Here is a 19,238-nt window from a genome sequence, read left to right on the forward strand (position 1 = left end):
TAAATTTTAGTTAATTTTAACTATTAGTATGTTATTTCTTTAACTACAAGATTGATTACATAATTACAAACTATGCTATTAGTTAGTTAAATATTATATTCAACACATAAACAAAAAGAAATTGACAAAACAATATTTTAAAACATCACATTATAGGACACATTCATATACAACTAAGTAATTGCTATAATCATATTAGATTAGTAGAAAACAAAGATAGCAAACAAAAATTGCTTTTTCTTACAATTAACACTGTTATTTCTTTCACATTAATAGTAAAAACATGTAAATCCACACAGTGTAAAAAAAATTGGTTAGAGAGTGTTACCCAAGATGCTGCATGCAATGTGGAATAATATTAGTCTAGTACTAAAGTTTTTTTTTCTATATTTACCTACATAATATTATATTAGTAAGATGAATACGAGACAGGAAAAATACTGTAGTTACAAAGTAAAATCTTTTGATTTTCTACGATTTTCTTGATTATTACACATTTTAAATGAACCTCTGTAACTGAATTAATAGTTTCTTTCTAAAACTAAAATTTCATTCAAAAACAAAAGTTACAAGCTTAATTTTTTGAACTTCGATCGAACGGAGTGCCATAACACTAGGTTCCCTTTGCCTACACTGTTATACAGTATACAGCGGGAAGCTGTTTTTTTTTAAAATTATTTATTAATTTACATGTTGACCTGTTTACTTAAGCTATTCTAAAAACATAATATAAGTAGTGTATGTACCTACTAGGCTTTAACTATTATACATTGAACTAAATTAATTGCAAACGTCGACTCGCGATACTGCTGCATAAGATAAAATAACTAGGTCTCAAGTAAATGACTTTATACATACATACATACATACGTGTTGTTAACGAAGTAATAATATGCATTTAATTTAATTTCTAATACTAGTTTGTGATAAATTACTTGACTTATTTTTCAGAAGTAAATTATTATATTGTATGTGAATCTTTCAATAATTAATAACCACGGTTTTGGTTTTCAATATCATCAGCAAAGCTACAACCCCGCAGGTGGAGGGCGGTTACGGATGGTCTTGAATATTTTTCAATTTCATTTTTCGCTTTTCAATCTAGTGTATATTTAATAGATATTTACCTAACCTAAAGATCTACTGAGGATAATTCCACTCGCTTTCTTTGAATTTTTCTTTTCTAGTAGTAAAAATCTCTATACTATATAATAAATGTAAATGACAAAACCCAGTCTACTCCAATATGACGTAATCTGTAACGCAATGAGTTAATGTAAAATTCGCCACGTTTTATTTCCATTGTTTTCCAAACAATAACCTACTGTCATTTTGGATGTTACGGCAGAGGAAGGGGGACTTTTGTTTTTATTTATGAGTTCGTTTGATGGCAAAAGCCAGGATACCGTGATAGAAATAAAAACATTATAATATTTAAATAGGTCTTTGATGAAGATTGGTTGAAATTATTTTATGTAAAGCGAATAGGTAAATAAAATAATATGTCAATACAAGTTAATATGTTTGTCTCGACATAGCGGGCTAGGCAGAGGTATCCTGGGAACCTAGTGTTAAGACCCATTCCCCATTAAGACACTGTTCCTCACTTTTCGCCGCAATCTGGAGGTATTTGCGTGTTGAGTGGCATAATTCAACGCCCCTCATTACCGAAGGGAGGAAATGGCAATATTAAATATTTAATTTCGTCAACTGGGATTCAAATCCACAACCTGACCCGCTTATAAAAATAGACAAAAATATTTTGAAAAGTAAGAAACGGCAAAGCCTTCACAATTCCACAATGATATAAGAAAGCAAAAAAATTACATTTGAAAATTTGAAAAAATAAATAGTATTTGACGAAACAACTAAACAAATAACTAAATAGGACGAGCCAAGTATTAACTTTCGCGATAATTTTCACATCTGCCATACACATGATAGTGTTCCATCAGCTATTAATAAACAATAGCGATGCTAATTTATATGTAAATGCTTAGGTGTCGCTATGTCGATAACATTTCATTAAAAAAAGGGTTATTACATATTTTTTTTTAGTTTCACGGTGTATCCCGCATATAGTAGGGTACGGAAAGGAAAAGGTGTTAAGATACTAAGTTCCCCACGCACTGCTCAATTTTGGAGACATCGCGTGTTGAGTGGCAGAACTCAAATCTGCGCCCAGTCTTATAACTAGGCAGAGCTAGAAAATGAAAATAATTAATTCATTCAAGTGGGAATCCAAACCACAACCATCGCCAAGACAACTTTTCTATTTCCTTTGTTTTTCACAATACTTTAACTAGGTTCCCACCGCCTTCCTTCCCTGCTATGTGGGGGGTACAGAGTGATGCTAAAAAAACTCCCAATTTGAAATCAAACATCAAAATCAGTCACGAAGACGTCTACGTATACATATTATTTACTTTATAATTTACACATAAATATAAAACATACAATATACATTTTATATGACACACACGTATTCTAGGTAAGCGATTAGATAAAAACGATCCGTATCGATTTGCGTGGAAAATTTCGTACGGAAGCATATTTAATTTATATGTAACAAAAACAAAATTTTGAGAGCCATATTAACTAAAGTTAACTTCACGCTTTATCCCTAGCGGGGTAGTCAGAGAGAACGGAGCGCTAAATGCTACGGCCTCTACATACCTCTTTCGCCTCGTCCACTATCATCAACCTCTTCATACAGATTGAGAGCCATATTATAAGTAAGAATTGTGTTAAGTAAATACAAAATATACACTTAGACAGTCTAGGGTACATGGGCACATATTAAAGAAGTTTGTATTCATTTGGAGAACTGCAAAAAAAACTAGCTATCTACATAAAATAATAATGATGTCATAATATGATACTTTTGAGAGTATATAGTTTAATGAAAACTTTCATTGGATTTTTATCAACGATAAGGTTGTCTCGATTGCCACTCATGAAAATGATTCTCATTTTCCCAAACTTGAATAAACATTGTCTCACATTTGGACGCAAAGTTAAGTACGTAGTGTCCGGACACTCCACTCAAGTCAACGTCCCGCTTAAGGTAGAATAAGTGGCGCATCTATATCTGCATTAGCTTGGAATTTAGGTCGTTTTAATCAGATTCGGCGTAAGCGTCAATTGAGTATTCAGCTCAGTGCCCCGAGTGCATATAATGGTGACTCGAGTGCATAGAACAATACAAGTACTTAGTTTATTTCAATATTAAGTGGCAAAAACTAATATTTTTTTGAAAATTATTAATTTTATTCATAAGAGAAGATATAAGCATCTTGCAAATTTTATATACAATTTTCTTATAAACTCTTTATTACTTTATTAGCTTAACAAGGTAAGGCAATCAACAATTTTAAATCGCTAAATCCCGTATATAACAGGATACTCCGATCCACACATTCCACCAAATTTTCGAAACAGGCAGAACTAAACGCCGCACCTTGATTTGTTCCCAAAGCGAAGACATGAAGAATAATTTATTTCTCCCAGCGGAAAAGGAATCCACAACCGTCGCGTTTACTTTTACAATAATTACATAAAACACGTTTCAATTAGTATAGTAAACACACTTAATGCTCTATTCACCTATTATAGGACTAATGTATGACACATACACTGTCCACCTTCCGTCCATTAAGACTCGCGTGATAGGTAGGACCCAAGGTCGATATTACAAACAAAAGGGGAAACATCAATATTTAAAATACCTATTAATATTTCTTGAAGTTAAATTGAAACTATAACAATACTACGGCGCCAAGAAGTAATGAATGATAATTCATCGTTAAATTAATAAAAAAAAACAATAGACGGTTTGCACACGCAAAGTAACTAGTCTTCGAGTTTCATATAAAATGGATAATCCAGTTAATTACCCGTTCTAATCCACCTAAGTTCATTATCAGTTACAAAAGAGTTGTTACATAGAGATTACAGATTTGACAAAATCTAGCAGAGAAACAGTTGTCAAGATACTCTTTTTGTATGCACTTTAGCAAGAATAGACAGAGGCTTTGCATGTTGACTTGCGGAACTTAACAGAGAAGTCTAACTTTAATAAATTTTAAATATATCTAAAATGGCGTCAGAAATTTAATTTCTAACCATTGAAAAATCTAATTAACGCAGATTTCAAATACATTTCATTATAATAATATAAAATATAATATGTATATGTAAATAAAGTATAAATAGATTATCTGTCTTTATTATTCTGTGTGTCAGACTGTGACTAAGTCATAGTCCGGAAAAAGCGGAACGCAAATTTCATGTAAACGCCCAATCTAAAATGAGCCTTATTTTCCATAGAATTAAGTTTGAAATTTAAATATTAAAGTAGATAAATAAAGTACAGTAGTCTCAATGGAAGAGTAAAATAAGCAAACGACCACTTAAAGTGTATTTATTTAAACATTCGATTCACTGTTAATACTTTCACCGTTTCGGGGTTTGGAGGGTTTTGCTTTTGCGGAGTGATCATTTAAAATGGAATAGCGATTTGGGTTGTTGTCATCTAGTCTGTATGGAGAAAATAGTGACAAATCACTTTGCTTTCCAAGTAGCCTTATTAAATTATTAAATATTACTTCTAAGTGATTAAAAGGATATAGTGGCGCAGTGCGATAGCAGCTGTCCAATATTCGGAGAAAAACTGGAAAACGACATGTTTTGACTAAAACTCGAAGTTATCCCCGTCTATATTGCTATACACGGAATAATACGATTTAATGGATAATGAAAAATAATCGTAGTGTATAGCAGATATTAACAATATAAACATATATATAAACATTTGACATAATATAACAAATAACTATTTACATACATTGTTACCGGATATTCCATTCATTTTCCTTACTTTTATTTGGCAGCGAAATGACAGCTTAACCTTACAGAGTAAATATTTGTGTCAATATGTACACAGAAAATAATCTTCCTCAAACAAAATTCTAGCCCGTAGTATAGTTAGCTATATACTTAACTTACATATGTAGTTCTTACTTTGCCTGTATATTTTTTTAATATAAGTAGACGACAGCTTGTGGGTTCGATTCCCACTTGAGAAAATTCAAATATTTCGTTTCCCTGTACTTGTAACCGCCACTCCACGCGCAATATCACGAGACTTCGGCGGAAATTGGAGATCGTAGTGTCTTAACACTAGACTCCCAGTTTCCCTCTGCCTGCTATGTGCGGGATACGGGTATTATGGTTTTTATATAGCTTCAGGCTAGCTAAAAAATCGATTATACCTTCCAATTAATAATTAATTAAAACTATAATCATAGATTAAATCTATTAAATTAATTTAATCTCAGAGTGACAATTGAATAATTCTAATACAACAAAACATAACACTATGCTTAATTAAACCACCGGCGGAGGTGCTAAATAGTTATCAAGGGTGGGCTTATGGCGTCTGAACACGAATCGGGTTAATATGTTAATTGTTAGAGGGTAAATAGGCTTAAATACGGTAAAAGTTTAGTAATACATGAGATTATTAAAGTTTGGACAAAGTAGGATTTAAGGAAAGTAGAAGAAGTATTGAACCGGCGCCTCTATAAGCCACGCGTATAAGAATTTCTCACATAGTGGTCAGAGCGCTTAGACAGCTTACAAGAGACGCGAGTTCAAATCTCGATACGTTCAAAAATTTTACGTATACACTTCTTAAAATGAATATTTTAAAAACAAATTACTACGTGGTACAGTTGGAAAGTGTTACTATATAAGCGATGGTTGTAGGCCCGATTCGGAGGATTTTTTATAATAGAATTAATTAACTTTCTATAAGTTTACTAGACAGAGGCTTTCGTTGCTGCACTCAACATTATTGACAATTACTTCAGAAAGATTCTAACTACTTTTTTCATGACGATAAAAATACTATAAGTTTTAATTATTCTAATAGGTTTCTTCATTTAAAATTAATTATATACAAAACTTGGAGAACAGATTAAAAAAATACTAAACTACACTACATACAAATCCATGCTAAACATGCAATTTAACTGCTGCAAAAATAAAGTGCATTTAATGAAAAAAGAAATCTGAAAAAATAGTAAAGAAATAAAAAAAACATAAAAAATAAAATCGCTTACAGTGATTCAAAAAAGTTCATCTGATCTATGGGGTTGGTACTGGAGGTGGAAAAAACATAAAAAAAATTAGTGCAAGAAACAAAATTTTCCCAAATTAGGTAAATCCGACACCATGATGGGACTTGAAATAAATAAAGCAAAGCAAAATTCTACTAAAAATGGTCTGAGAAACTCCAATTTTATTAAAACAAGACCGTTGCGTACAAGCGAAATTATAAAAATACTATACTCAGAGACATTAGTTAAAAAGTAAATAACATTCTAATTATAAATATCTGACAATAAATAAGACATTATGAAATAATGAATCACTATTAACTATATACTTCGAAATCATACGCAACGGTAAGTTTTTTCATTTATAAATTAAAAATAGTAAAGAAAACAACATTGTGTCGACATCGACGTCCCCAAGCAATAATCCTGAAAGCAACTTCTAAAATATATTTATTCATGCACAAGAAAACTTCAGTTTTAGAATATTTTAGGACGATTGACCAAAAGCAAGTGTATTATTATATATTTTTTTATGTTTTTAGTTTTTTTTTAAAACATCTCAATTACCAACTTATTGCTTGGGGTCGTCAAAATACAATAGCTTAATTGAATACATCCGGTAGCATTAATTTAGCCTCACTTAAAATGTTGTGAAGTTAGCAATAATTGGACTATCTCGGTGATAGGGATTCGTTATCAATCAAAAGATAAAACAATAAATAATATTATCAATGTAATAAAACAAAGAAAGATAAAGAGGTATCAATTCGAGGTGACTGTTGAAGCTATTGTATCATTTCTAATTAAGATATAAAACATACCTACATACAAAATAAAATAATATGTAAGGAAAACAAGATTAAATTTACCTAAAAAATTATTTAAAAAACCTAGTTTCTATATATTATGAAGCGTGAAGCACGCGCGTTCTGGACGCTAAGTGCGATTCTCCTATGTAATATAAAATCCTCGGCAGTAAAAAATCGACGTAACCAAGAAAATCTACACTAAGACATACCTGCGCGCAGCCCAAAAGAATCCAGCTGAATCCACCGGCTCTAATAACCGGGGTGTGGATGAACCGAAGGCGAACGCCGGCCGGGGCGCCGAGCGAGCCGCACGCGCGCGTTCTAAACGCTCAGTGCGATCCTTCTCACGTTGCAAGAGGGCTTCCCGGCGGGAAACTGACGCCTCCCATATTGCACGTTTTCGTTCTTCCACCTGAAGGAGAAGTAAAAAAAAAAAAAACTTAATTGATTTATACACTGGTTGTTATTACATGATATTCAATAAAACGAAATAAACATTGTATTATTAATTATTTAAATATCTATACGATTTACAACAACTACGACTTCGAAGTTCACCTCCATTCATATCAGTTTTTGGAATAAACGTAATTTCTCTAATTTTACAATATACATCTATTTAAAACATAAAAATTTGAACGTAGCGGGATTTAAACCCGTGCCTCTTGGAAACCATCTAAGCGCTCTGCCCAACTAAGCCATACGTTCTCATCGAGCTACGTCGAAATTTTTATATGCTACGTTTTGGAAACCAAAAAAAAACTGTATGTTTTCTAAAAAGTAGCTTATTTTCTTGTTTCGTCCGCTCTGTAAGAGACGATTAAAAATAAAATTTACATTCACGTCCTATCATCACCATCTAGGTATGTTTATTATAAAAAATAAGTCTCGCACATAGCTATATATACATGTTATTACCCGTGTTTACTACTGGGTGTTTTCTTTTTATATCGCATAATATAATACATCTTTATTATATTCGATACGATAAAAAAGCCATAAAATAATTCTCAATTCCATTATCTAATAGGTACAAGTTAAACATTAACTTATTTTTTAACTCTGGGTGAAAACTGGCCATCTAGTGTTAATTGTTAAGACCCTTTCATCCCCTACTTTTAGCCATTACGTGTAGAATAAGGGAACTGAACGCCGCGATTGTCTTGACATTGACTTAAAAAAGCAGCTCACGCTTTTTCCCGCATATGACAGTGTAGGCAAAGGGAAGCAAATATTAAGACTTTCTTCTTCTTCTTTCTTCCTTTTCTTACTTTCCGCCGTATTTTTCGACGCATTGCGTGTTGAGCGTCGGAACTCACTATGGGCTTTTGCTTTGTTGCCAGACCGAAGAAATGAAAATATTCATAAATAACAATTAATTCCCCCCAGCGGGGATCGAACCCACATCCGTAACGTTACAGTCACACTCTTGTGCACCTGTAGTTTAAAAATCGATAAAACGAATATTTTCATAGACACAACATTCAAAGTCACGAAACAAACACTAGTCTTTAAAATCATTAAGGTAAATCGCGGGAGACATTCATTATGTTATTAGATACGTCCGTTAGTTAGTCTTACATGGGGTTTTGATTTGCAATTTACATATTAATTTCTTATAGGTATAATTTTAAATTGCTATACCTAACAGCCGAAGCATTTAATAGAGAAAATAGTTGTAGGTTATTTAGTTCTTGATTTTACTAACTTATAATAAAGAAAGGTATGTATCCTTTGCACTGGTGTTGAAAATAATATATTTTAAGATAATTCACATCGTATTCTGCACATACCAGGGTAGGCAGAGGGAACCTGGGAATCTAATGTCAACATTCCGTTCCAATTAAAACACTTTCGTTCCCCATTCTCCGCCGTATTCTAGAAGCATTGCGTTCGTGAGAATCGAACCAGTCGCGACTGCTATAATCGACCTCTAATATCGACTATTATCTTATGTCCTTAATAATAACAAAGGTATAACATAATACATAACAAGCATTCATAGTACCTACCTATATAAGAGACTAAATATAAACTCTATATTGAAGATGCCTATCAACATTATAATTAATAGCTCAGCTATTTTTATTCAAAGTGTTATTTTTATTTGTGACTTTGCAAAGCATTTGTTATTACAAGTTTTTTTCAAATACATACATAGAAAATACCGGTTATACGCGGTAGTTACCAAATACAATTATTAGCTACCTTAGGTAGTAGGTAGGTGGATAGGTATAAAACGTGTTCACATAAGCGAGAGATTTTCAAGTAATTAGATTATATATTTTTTCTTATTTCCACGTTGCCGTTGTATCAATTAGTTACTGCAGTTATGGCAGAATTGTTTATTATGCTAACTTTATTCATATTGTAAAATTATTTTCGTTTTATTATGGAATGTCACTTGTGGCCAATCGTGGCGCAGGGTCACGCGACGGTTGTGGATTCGATTCCCATTCTAGGGAATGAAATATTTAATGTTTTCGTTCCCTCGCTTTATTTAGGTAAAAGTATTTACAAAATAATACTAAAACAGAAAAAAAAAACACTACGAATTTAAAACAAAAAGAAAGGAAAACACAACGCTTATCAGCAAACTTTCACTGTCAACAGAGCTCAGTCGGAGTTCTCAGTGATTAGTAACTCACGCATGGACGCACGTCCAAAAGCGTGAAACCAATCATTAACTAGAATAAACTGAATGAATGCCAGCAGCCAGACCAGTATAGTGTCTAACTATAAACGCGACGGTTGTAGCTTCGATTCCTACTCGGGGCAATAAATTATTGCCATCAACACATCAACATCAAATTTATAATTAACTTTAAGTTCATTGTCAGCCTTAGCCCTTAGTTATGAATGTTCTAGTGTAGTGTCTCCTGCTGATGCGGGATAAAGCGAGAAAGTGAAGAAAAAACCAAATAAAAAAGATAACTACGCAAGTGTGTACTATAAAAACCGTATAATAAAACTGTTTTTAATGGCCATATCTTGAGGTTTATTTTTGATTTTTATAACAGACATAAGTGTAAGAGATGAAAGAAGAGGGTGTCAAATTCTAATTCCTGTTACCGTCTCTCTAACTAAAGTAGGAAGTGCTTTTTGGGAGAGTTATTCCATATAAGATCTTAGACATGATCTATAAAGATTTAAGATTAATTTGATTTAGTATAGAATGATGCAAGAAGTTTATGAAGATGGTAATATTTTTTTACAGCATAGAGCCGTCAGCTTAATTATGTCATTACTGACTGCATTGACTCGCGGTTATAAGGTTCAAATCCCACTTGAAGTTAATGAATTTAATATCTAATAGGTTCTAACTAAAAGCTGTTGCTTGGTTGAACGCGCTTATCAAAAAAAAAATTATAATAAAATGAATCTTTTACACAAAGAAAAAAATAAAACAAAGATACAATTCCAATAAGCAATTCTTCACACATGTTCTCCATAAAAGTTTCGAGTTAAATTATAAATACACTGAATGGGTGGTCTTAAACCCTACATCTACTAAACTATAGATACTTTAACTGTAATAGTAAAGAACTTAAGCCATATTGAAACATTTTGCATTGCAAACTACTTGTAGTTAGCGTCGGGCTGTTTGCATTTCATTTAAATAATTAGCTATTTATTTTCAGCTTCACGCTAGTGTTAAGACACTCCACTCTTCACTTTTCGCGAAATTCTGGATTGCGTTTTAAGTGGCGAAACTTAATGTGTTGCTTCAACACCAGAACGAAGAAATGAAAATATTAAATATTTTATTTCCTCGAGTGGCAATCAGACTCACGAGACCGTTTCCGTTCTATTTCGAGACACAAAATGAAAATAATTCACAACCCCCAAGCGAGAACCCCACAACCACCAAACCAAACTACGACCTGAAATCCAACCAAACCCACCAAAAAACCAAAAGCACCTTACGTAAAAACTAACAAAGTAACTAGCAACGCCACCGATCCTGAAGGAAATCGTTATTTCCGTCGCGACCACTTACTTAGCTAGCTTTGTTGGGAGAGAAGAGGTTAAATTTAAATATTTTTGATGCAGTACAACGCGCCCAGTGTATTTTAGTACTCACCAATAATAGCGGCGTGCTTAGAATGTTTCACATAGAATATAATGAGAATATACAGAATAGTTCTCTGACGTTGGTGTCAGATATCGAGTTTTAGTTAAGGTGACAGCGTATAATTAAATGTAATTTCATATTGTATTTTTGTTAAATAAATATAATACGATACTCATTTAGAAAACGTATTAAAAAAATTGATTTTGATATTGATTCGAACTTACGGCCGATGGAAACCGTTCGCGGTCTTTGACCACTAAGCCTTACGTAGAAAGTTTTCTATAAAAGAGTATGTATGTAGCGTTCGTTATTAAAATATTTACCTACATCATTAACTGTTCCGAAATTTACACAAGGTAAATAAATAAATAAAGAGAGGGATTAAAGGAGAAAAAAAAGTAATATTGAACCTAAAAACGGAGAAGTTGACCTAACCACTAAGCTACGTATAAACAAAACGAAAGGACCAACGCGAACAAAATCTGTAACACTACACCCTATATTGAGTATCATAATTCGAATTTTAGCTTTAATTTCAAGTTACCGAGTAAATGTCGAATATAACTTGTTTTAAATTGGGACACACTTTACATATATGTATACTTTTTCATAGTAATTTTTTTTCCTTATGGAGAAGTCTGGCTGTGGCGCAGGGGCACGAATGTGCGCCTGTGAACGCGATAGGTTGTGTATTCGATCCCAATTTGAGGAATCCAGATTTCTCTTTTCTTTACCCTAGTGCCGAGGCAATCAAATGTCTCGAAATTTCAGCGGGAAATGACGAACGGACTGTCTCAGTACTAGGTTCTCTCTCTCTCTGTCCTGCTTTATGTGGGATACAACATAAAGCAGTTTATTTTTTGTTTTAATCAAACTATACATATTTTATTTTTAACATCATTAACTTCTGCTGTGTTGTTTTTAATTGGGGCGTCATTTAGTAGATATGTGTTCTGTTATATTATTTTAAAGTTAGAATAAATGATAGAGACGACTCAAGAATTCTGTGGACAGTTGGGAGCGAAGTGTCTTAACACTACTCCCTTTACCTATCCTGATACATAAGGAATAAAGCGTGAAGATATGAAATATTCTGTTAGCGACCTATCTCATAAACAATAAACAAAACACTCGAGACCACTGCGAGGTTCCCTAAGTACCCACACAGTCCGAGCACCGTCCGTCTCCGACCTCATAATTGACGTACATTATATAAGACATAAGAGATGACCCGGTCACCCGTTCACGTATGAAATATGAATGTCTGTATGAATGTGGAATGTATGGTGGGAGTCGGTGTTCTTTTAACGCATGTTTACTTGAGTTATCCTAGAATCTAGAATGATATAAACACGTGGTGGTTATTGATTCAAATACACATCTTTAGAAAATACCAAATTATATTTCATATTGTACAATTACTAATATTTTAAAAGAAAAGTTTGTTTTGTTTCTTCGAAATAATAAAATATATTTTTAAGTTGGATATTCCATTATTCGAGGACATAATTTCCTTCCCTCACTATGAATGTTTTATACACATCTGTTAGGTCCGTACTTATAAATCGCTCTCAACTCTGATTCTGTCCTTGAAATGCAGGTTTCATTAAAAAATTATATGTCTATGAACGAAAACAGCATCTCAACATCGATCTCAGAGTTCATATGGACCTTAGTTACTTGCATCTGTCCTTTGCGAAGAGTCAAGTAAAAACGAATACTAGTTTTTAATATAAACGAACTCTATAATTACATAATATACAAAAACAATTATTAATTAAAATAGCTAATATTACATTTTCAAAAGAAAAGATTTTTTTCTCTCCTAAGAAAAAGCGTTCGCCGGGAACTCTTGACATTAAACGAGGGTACTGGACGACGGCCAACAACTTGGTCATTTACTTGACTGTAGTGCTTGCAGCTTTGCTTATTAAAATATGAAATAGAAATACTGAAATGAAATAATATATGCCATTTTACTTTGAAAATATTTTGAATTATATTTTGAAGAAAGACTGCGTTCTCTTTAATTAAATTATGACATAAAACTTAACATATTTTTAGGTATTTAAAGTTCAATTCATTTAATTCAATCAATTCTTGAAAATTTATTTTGAAAGAGGGGAAAAGAATATCTTAACTCTTTACCAAATATAAAAATAAGCAGAGGAAATGAGGTGTTAAAACACTCCGTTCTCCGTGCACTGCCCCAAATTTTTATTGTGTTGAGTAGCGGAATTCAACGGCATGCTCAGAAAGAGGCAACCGAACCTGCGACCATCCTCCACGAAAAAAAAATGGAAAAACCAAACAATAAAACTAGCTAACAGTTTTAATTATCCAGCAATACCTACCTACCCATACTATACCTACCTACCCATACTATACCTACCTACCTACCTACTTATAAATAAATAAATATATACATACATATATTTACACCGTAAAATACCTAAGTTTGACGTCCGGCCATTGAGACCGCGAGTTGTGACATCACCGGGCAAGGACGCGGTTATGCAACGCGGGCGTTGCTAATTACTATATCGTGTTTTAAGCGTTACTTGTTTTAAATATTAAGTAATTACTTAACTTATTAGGTTAAGAATGAAAATAAAAGAAAACAAAAAGAAAATGACAAGTACCTACCAAGATTGGTATATATTTTTACGTAAAATGTTTTGAACGTAGCGGGACTAGAACCCGCGTCTATCGTAAGTAGTTTAACCGCCCCGACCACCAGCCTGACATACGGTCACGCAACAGCCTAGCCGATTCGGCAGAGAGAGGGGATCGGAGTGTCTTACCACTAGGTTCCCTCTGCCTACCCTGTTGTGTGCGGGATACAGCGTGAAGCTGATCTCTTAAATAGTAAAATAAATATACGTATACTAAATTAAATTTGTAATACAAAATGAAAATTTAAGAACGGATATAGAAGCAGTTAGAGTCATTTGCCCGACCAGTGCGCACAATGTCATAATTTGTGAATGCAATATCGAGACTCTAATTGAATCCCGAGACTGCATTATGCAAGTACGTATGAAATTTATTTTTTACCGTCTTACAGAGTAGGTAGTATTGTTGGGCATGTTTTAACTTTCGCCGAGGATATAAGAGGGTAGCGACTATAAATTAGTGCTAAAACACTCTCGTTCTTTATTTGCCGGCTAATTTTGTGTTTTGTGCTGGCAGACTACTTCTTCAGTCAGCCTTTTACGAAAGGGTACGGTCCATTCATATAAAATATATTATGAAATACACTTTAAAATAAAAGACTAGTAAAATTTTACGTAATAAGTAATTCTCGATTTCACTGGCAAAAGAATAGGAGATCTAACTGCCATTTTTCTAGTTCTATGTTTACTCGGGATTAAATTCAAGCTCTTTTGACTTGGCCATTTTATACCACCAGGCACCAAATCAAATATCAACATCCTACTTATAGAAGAATTAAAAAAAAAAAACAAAAACCTTATTATTTATTATTATATAGTTATCAAATAATATATAATATTAATAATAATATCAAAGATTAACGTAATGACGCCAAAGTGTCTATATACAAAAAAATCAACAACAATTTAGTACAACGTTTCTAGAATTACCTATACGAACGATATTACTTTTTATCAGTACTGATAACGATATCAGCCACTTCATCATACAGAATTATGGCGATCAACGCTCTACATATGTACGTAGGTACCAATTTTTACTGTAATTCTATCTATATTCTTTGACGCCAATCTTGGGGCAGGGGTACAAGAGTGCGTTAAACGCGAGAGGTTCTGGTTTCGATTCCCACTTGACGAAATGTACAATTTAATATACAAGGGAGAAAATGGAAAATAATAAATATTCATTCCCTCGTTTGGAAATCGAACCCACAACGACCTCGAGTTGTTTACACTAATTTTGAAATATTTATAAAATCTTGATGCATCATAAGTAAAATAAAGAATCATAAACAATGATTCAACTGGAGAGACCGGCGCCGACGGAGCATTCCGCATCATTAGGTACACTTTGTACGCGAATCTAAGATATTCATCTGATTATGGATGACAAACGGCTCGAGAATTACCTAAAATATTATAATGTTAAACGTGGTTTATATTTTAATATACCTACTATTTTACTAGGTATCGCATATAACAGTGTAGGCTAGCTTAGTGGTACGACATTGTTAACCATATACATATTTATTGCGCTCGGAGTGTGTAAACACTACCGTGTACTGTTCCCTCTGCTTCTACTTTGTAGAAATAACATGAAGTTACGTATTTCAGGCTTGGTTCAATAGAATTTAGCACCAGGTTTCGTCACCAAACACGCAGTATCGATAGAGAAAAACGGAGAGATTTACCTATCGCTAGATTCTTTCTTCTTATCGTTCTCTTCTATAATCATGAATAGGTACGTAAGGAGCGTACTAAGTGTTACACGTGGGAGTACTTTCCTATACAAACGCTATTTTATCCCTTGAAAGCGATTTCCGCCAAGCCGTGCCTATTTCTATCAATCGAAGGAAATCCTAAACTAATCAGACAAGTTAAAGACCGTGCCCTTTATCACATGTTTTGTAGTAAAAATAACTTAGGAAATTGCAAAGTTTTTTTAGTAGTCAGAGGGAACCTGTTAAAGCAATTTGGAAGTTCCGTTCCAATTAAAACACTTCCATTTCGCACTTTCAGACGAATTCTAAAGGCACTATGTGTGACGGTTCGTTACCAGAGAGCAAAATGAAAATATTAAACATTTAATTTGCTTGAGTGGGAATCGAACCCACAACCCGTCGAATGCACAGTCGCACTTTTGTGCCCGTGTACTACGGCTGGCCTCAAAAAAAAGTTAAAAAATTATGAAATTTCACTAGAGAAAAATTAACATTTGTGAAACTGAATAAGTAAACAAATAAAAAAATATATTACTTTTCCTAGTTGTCTTCAAGACTCCAAAATTACAATTGTCATTGTGAAAGTTATATTTAAATAACATGTGTATAGATAAATACGACGCATTCAGCGAAATTTATATATTTTGAAGTATTTCACTAAAAGACAAAGAATACTAAATCGATTTTGATTAGGATATATTACACGTATTAATCAACCAAAAAACCGTAATCTTTTTATTACCACAAACAATTTTCAATCAAAACAAATAAAATAACTCAAATATAAGAACAGACATAGCCACAACAAAAACCAAGTGCAAAACAAAGCAATAAATTCTCATTACGCAGTCTTTGAACCGGCACCACCCGTGCCGAGTGTGGGCACTGGTAAATTACTATTTACTATACTATTCGCTACATTCTTAAAGTGTGTCAGAAAATAACTTCTGGTTATCGTCGATCTGCTGTAAATTCCTTTGAACGACCGAGGTTGACCTCTGTACTTGGATTGCAGTCATATCTTGGTGCATTCCGGTTATTACTAGATTTTGTACATCATTTTGGAATAATGCTATTGACGCCGCTGTGATATAATTGGTGAGAGAGAGAGAGATCGAGAGAGATATCCGTATTTATAACATAACAGGAGAAAAAACGTAGAACGGAGTGAGTTTCAGTAAATATTTTCTCTGATTTTTTTTCTATAAGAGATCGCAGTAGCGTGGCTGGATTCCCATTCGTGAGGAACGGAGTGCCTTAACACTAGGTTCCCTCTGCTTACTGTGCTATATACAGACTGAATACAGAGTGAATCAAACTCTATGCTTGTCGAATTCTCTGTCAATTTCATAATAAAGAAAAGATGAAAGAGATGCGCTAATAAGCATAAATTAATTTTTAACAAAAAGAAAAACCGACTTCTAACAACGAACTAAAAAGTGATAAATAATTTCACAAAGATTTTATAATTTTGAAGTCGGTGCCAAGTAAAACAAACAGGCTTAGTAATTAGATATTGTAGTAAAGGTGTTGTAGCATTAGCTTGACACCGACTTCAAAATTATAAAATCTTTGTAAAATTATTTTTTACTTTGAGGTAACAAACATAAAAAAAAACAGTCTAATTGATAACCTCCTTTTCTTACAGAAGTCCGTTAAATAAAATAAAACAATATAATACAAAATTCTTTAGTTTCAATAGAAGTTTATAAAAAAAATTTGTACAAATACAACTAGTAATCTATTATCTTAAATGAAAACTAGAACACATATCACCAGACTCGTTACGTTAGCGCGTGTTAAATTAACGTGCTATAAAACTTAATGAGCAGCTAATATGCACAGAGTAGTAGAGTACTTTTAATATGAATGCTACTTTTAAATGTACGTTCGAAACCTTCGTGGGTTAATTGCGATATACAGTTTCATTCTCCGTTCTCCGCTCGGATTAGAGACAATGCCTTTAGAGTGCACGTAAAAGACGAATCGAATGAGCCCAATCTCGATATATTTACTAGTAGGCAGTTCAAGGTTCCATCAGCCACCTTCCAGTCCCATCATCAGACCAGCTCGATGGTATCATAATATTATATTGTCACCTAATCTAAATATAATAGTCAAGTTTCATGATGATACCATAATTAAAAGTGTGTGTAATTAATATTTTTAGATTCCATTACATAGTTAGTTTTTTACATACAGGTGGACTTAATAAAAGCATGTTATAAATGAATTAAGCATAATTATTGATTTTCCATTATTGTTGAGGCCAGTCGTCGCGCAGGTCGTCGATTCGATTCCTACTTGGGGAAATGAAATCTTAACGGCTGATTGAGTTCAACAACTCAACACGGAATGCCTTAATGTAAAAATAAACTATTTTTTAAATGAAATATCATTATTTTAATAAAATGTCAATATGTTTTAGTTGAAATTACAAACAAGACGAATAAGGATAAAGATTGTTGTTGATGAGTACGACTTATGAATACGATGTCTCCGATGACCGGGTTTCTCTTAAATCAAATCACAATGGAGACACGTATTTGCGGCGGACCGAAATAGTATTTCTATAAACAGGCCATTTTAGTTTAATAAATTACCATGAATCTAAATTAATAATTTAATTATTGACATTTTAAATCAAAATCAGCTTCCCGCTGTATCCCGCACACAACAGGGTAGGCAGAGGGAACCTAGTGTTAAGACACTCCGTTCCCCACTTTCCGCGGAATTCTGGAGGCATTGCGTGTTGAGTAGCAGAGCAGAGAGTAGAGAACGGAGTGTCTTTACAATATGATTTTATAAAAGAACCATTCATATGATGCAGACTTCCATATATTCGAAACAAAATATATTTTAGACAACTGGTCTGACGTCTCAACATAATATTTGATTTTTTTCCAGCTTCATGCTGTGTCCCCCCCATTTAGCAGGATAGGATAGAGTTAAGAAACTTCGTTCCCCACCTTCCGCCGAATATTCGAGGCATTGCGTGTTAAATCGCTAACACCACACTGCTTTGTTACCAGAGCGAATAAATGAAAAAAATAAATAAATAATAATTCATTCCACTCAATAGGAATCGAATCCACAACCGCCATATCACAGTCGCCGCTTGTACCACTGCACCACGACGCCCCCAACTAATATTTGATACCTACCTCATACAATATAGAATACAGTATTATTGTTCATTTAAATAATAACACTTTCAAATTTTCTAATTTTCACCAGTACGCGTTCATAAACATAATATAATATATATAGTGGAGTGGAGTGGAGAAAGTATCAGCTTGCGTACGTTTTACAATATAAGCGGGTTAGATTAAAGCGAAGACCTTGGCTCACTTACTTTATATTATATATGATCGATGAACTGTAAAACTTTATTATAATGCTGGCGTCACGTAACGAGAGGTGAAGATTTACCTATCCATAAAGAGTTATTTGAGGTAAAATTATTTTTAATATGAATAGAAAATCAAATAATTAATTTCAAATACACATTCAATAAAGATTATACAAAAAAAACAATAATATAAACTCAAGCCATAACTGTTAAACATTTGCTGTACAAAATCTTGCATTTTTCATACAAAAAAAGCAGACAAAGTCATAGCAAAAAAGTAGCTAAGCGACAATCGACGAAGAAGATTTTGTCGACCTTAAAACTTTCATAGTATAACTTTGCTTGCCAAATAAACGTTTTGGTAGTATCGAGAGCATTACAGTGCACATTTATTATTAGTAACGGAAGTTTTCGCTTTGTTTTAGACAATGTTACTTTTACTCGGGCACGAGCGTAGAAAATTATATACAAATTATATACAAAA

At 33.1% G+C, this 19,238-nt stretch overlaps 1 protein-coding gene across 14 annotated transcripts in view; it reads right to left on the minus strand.

Moving 5' to 3' along the window:
* Positions 1–19,238, minus strand: part of LOC146536118 (uncharacterized) — a 51,344-nt gene that overhangs the window by 15,893 nt on the left and 16,213 nt on the right. For 9 of the 14 annotated variants that reach the window (XM_085190064.1, XM_085190073.1, XM_085190071.1 and 6 more), the window contains 2 exons: positions 7,141–7,343; positions 6,126–6,164 (listed from right to left, as the gene is read on the minus strand). In XM_085190064.1, coding sequence (XP_085046190.1) covers positions 6,126–6,164; positions 7,141–7,343 — 242 coding nt within the window. The remainder of the gene's footprint in view (positions 1–6,125; positions 6,165–7,140; positions 7,344–19,238) is intronic. The other 5 variants (XM_085190076.1, XM_085190068.1, XM_085190067.1 and 2 more) reach the window with 1 other exon arrangement.

The sequence above is a fragment of the Heliconius melpomene genome, chromosome 9 (assembly GCF_056956725.1).
Source record: "Heliconius melpomene rosina isolate 202511_hmr_F chromosome 9, ASM5695672v1, whole genome shotgun sequence".
NCBI classification, from domain to species: Eukaryota; Metazoa; Arthropoda; class Insecta; order Lepidoptera; family Nymphalidae; genus Heliconius; species Heliconius melpomene.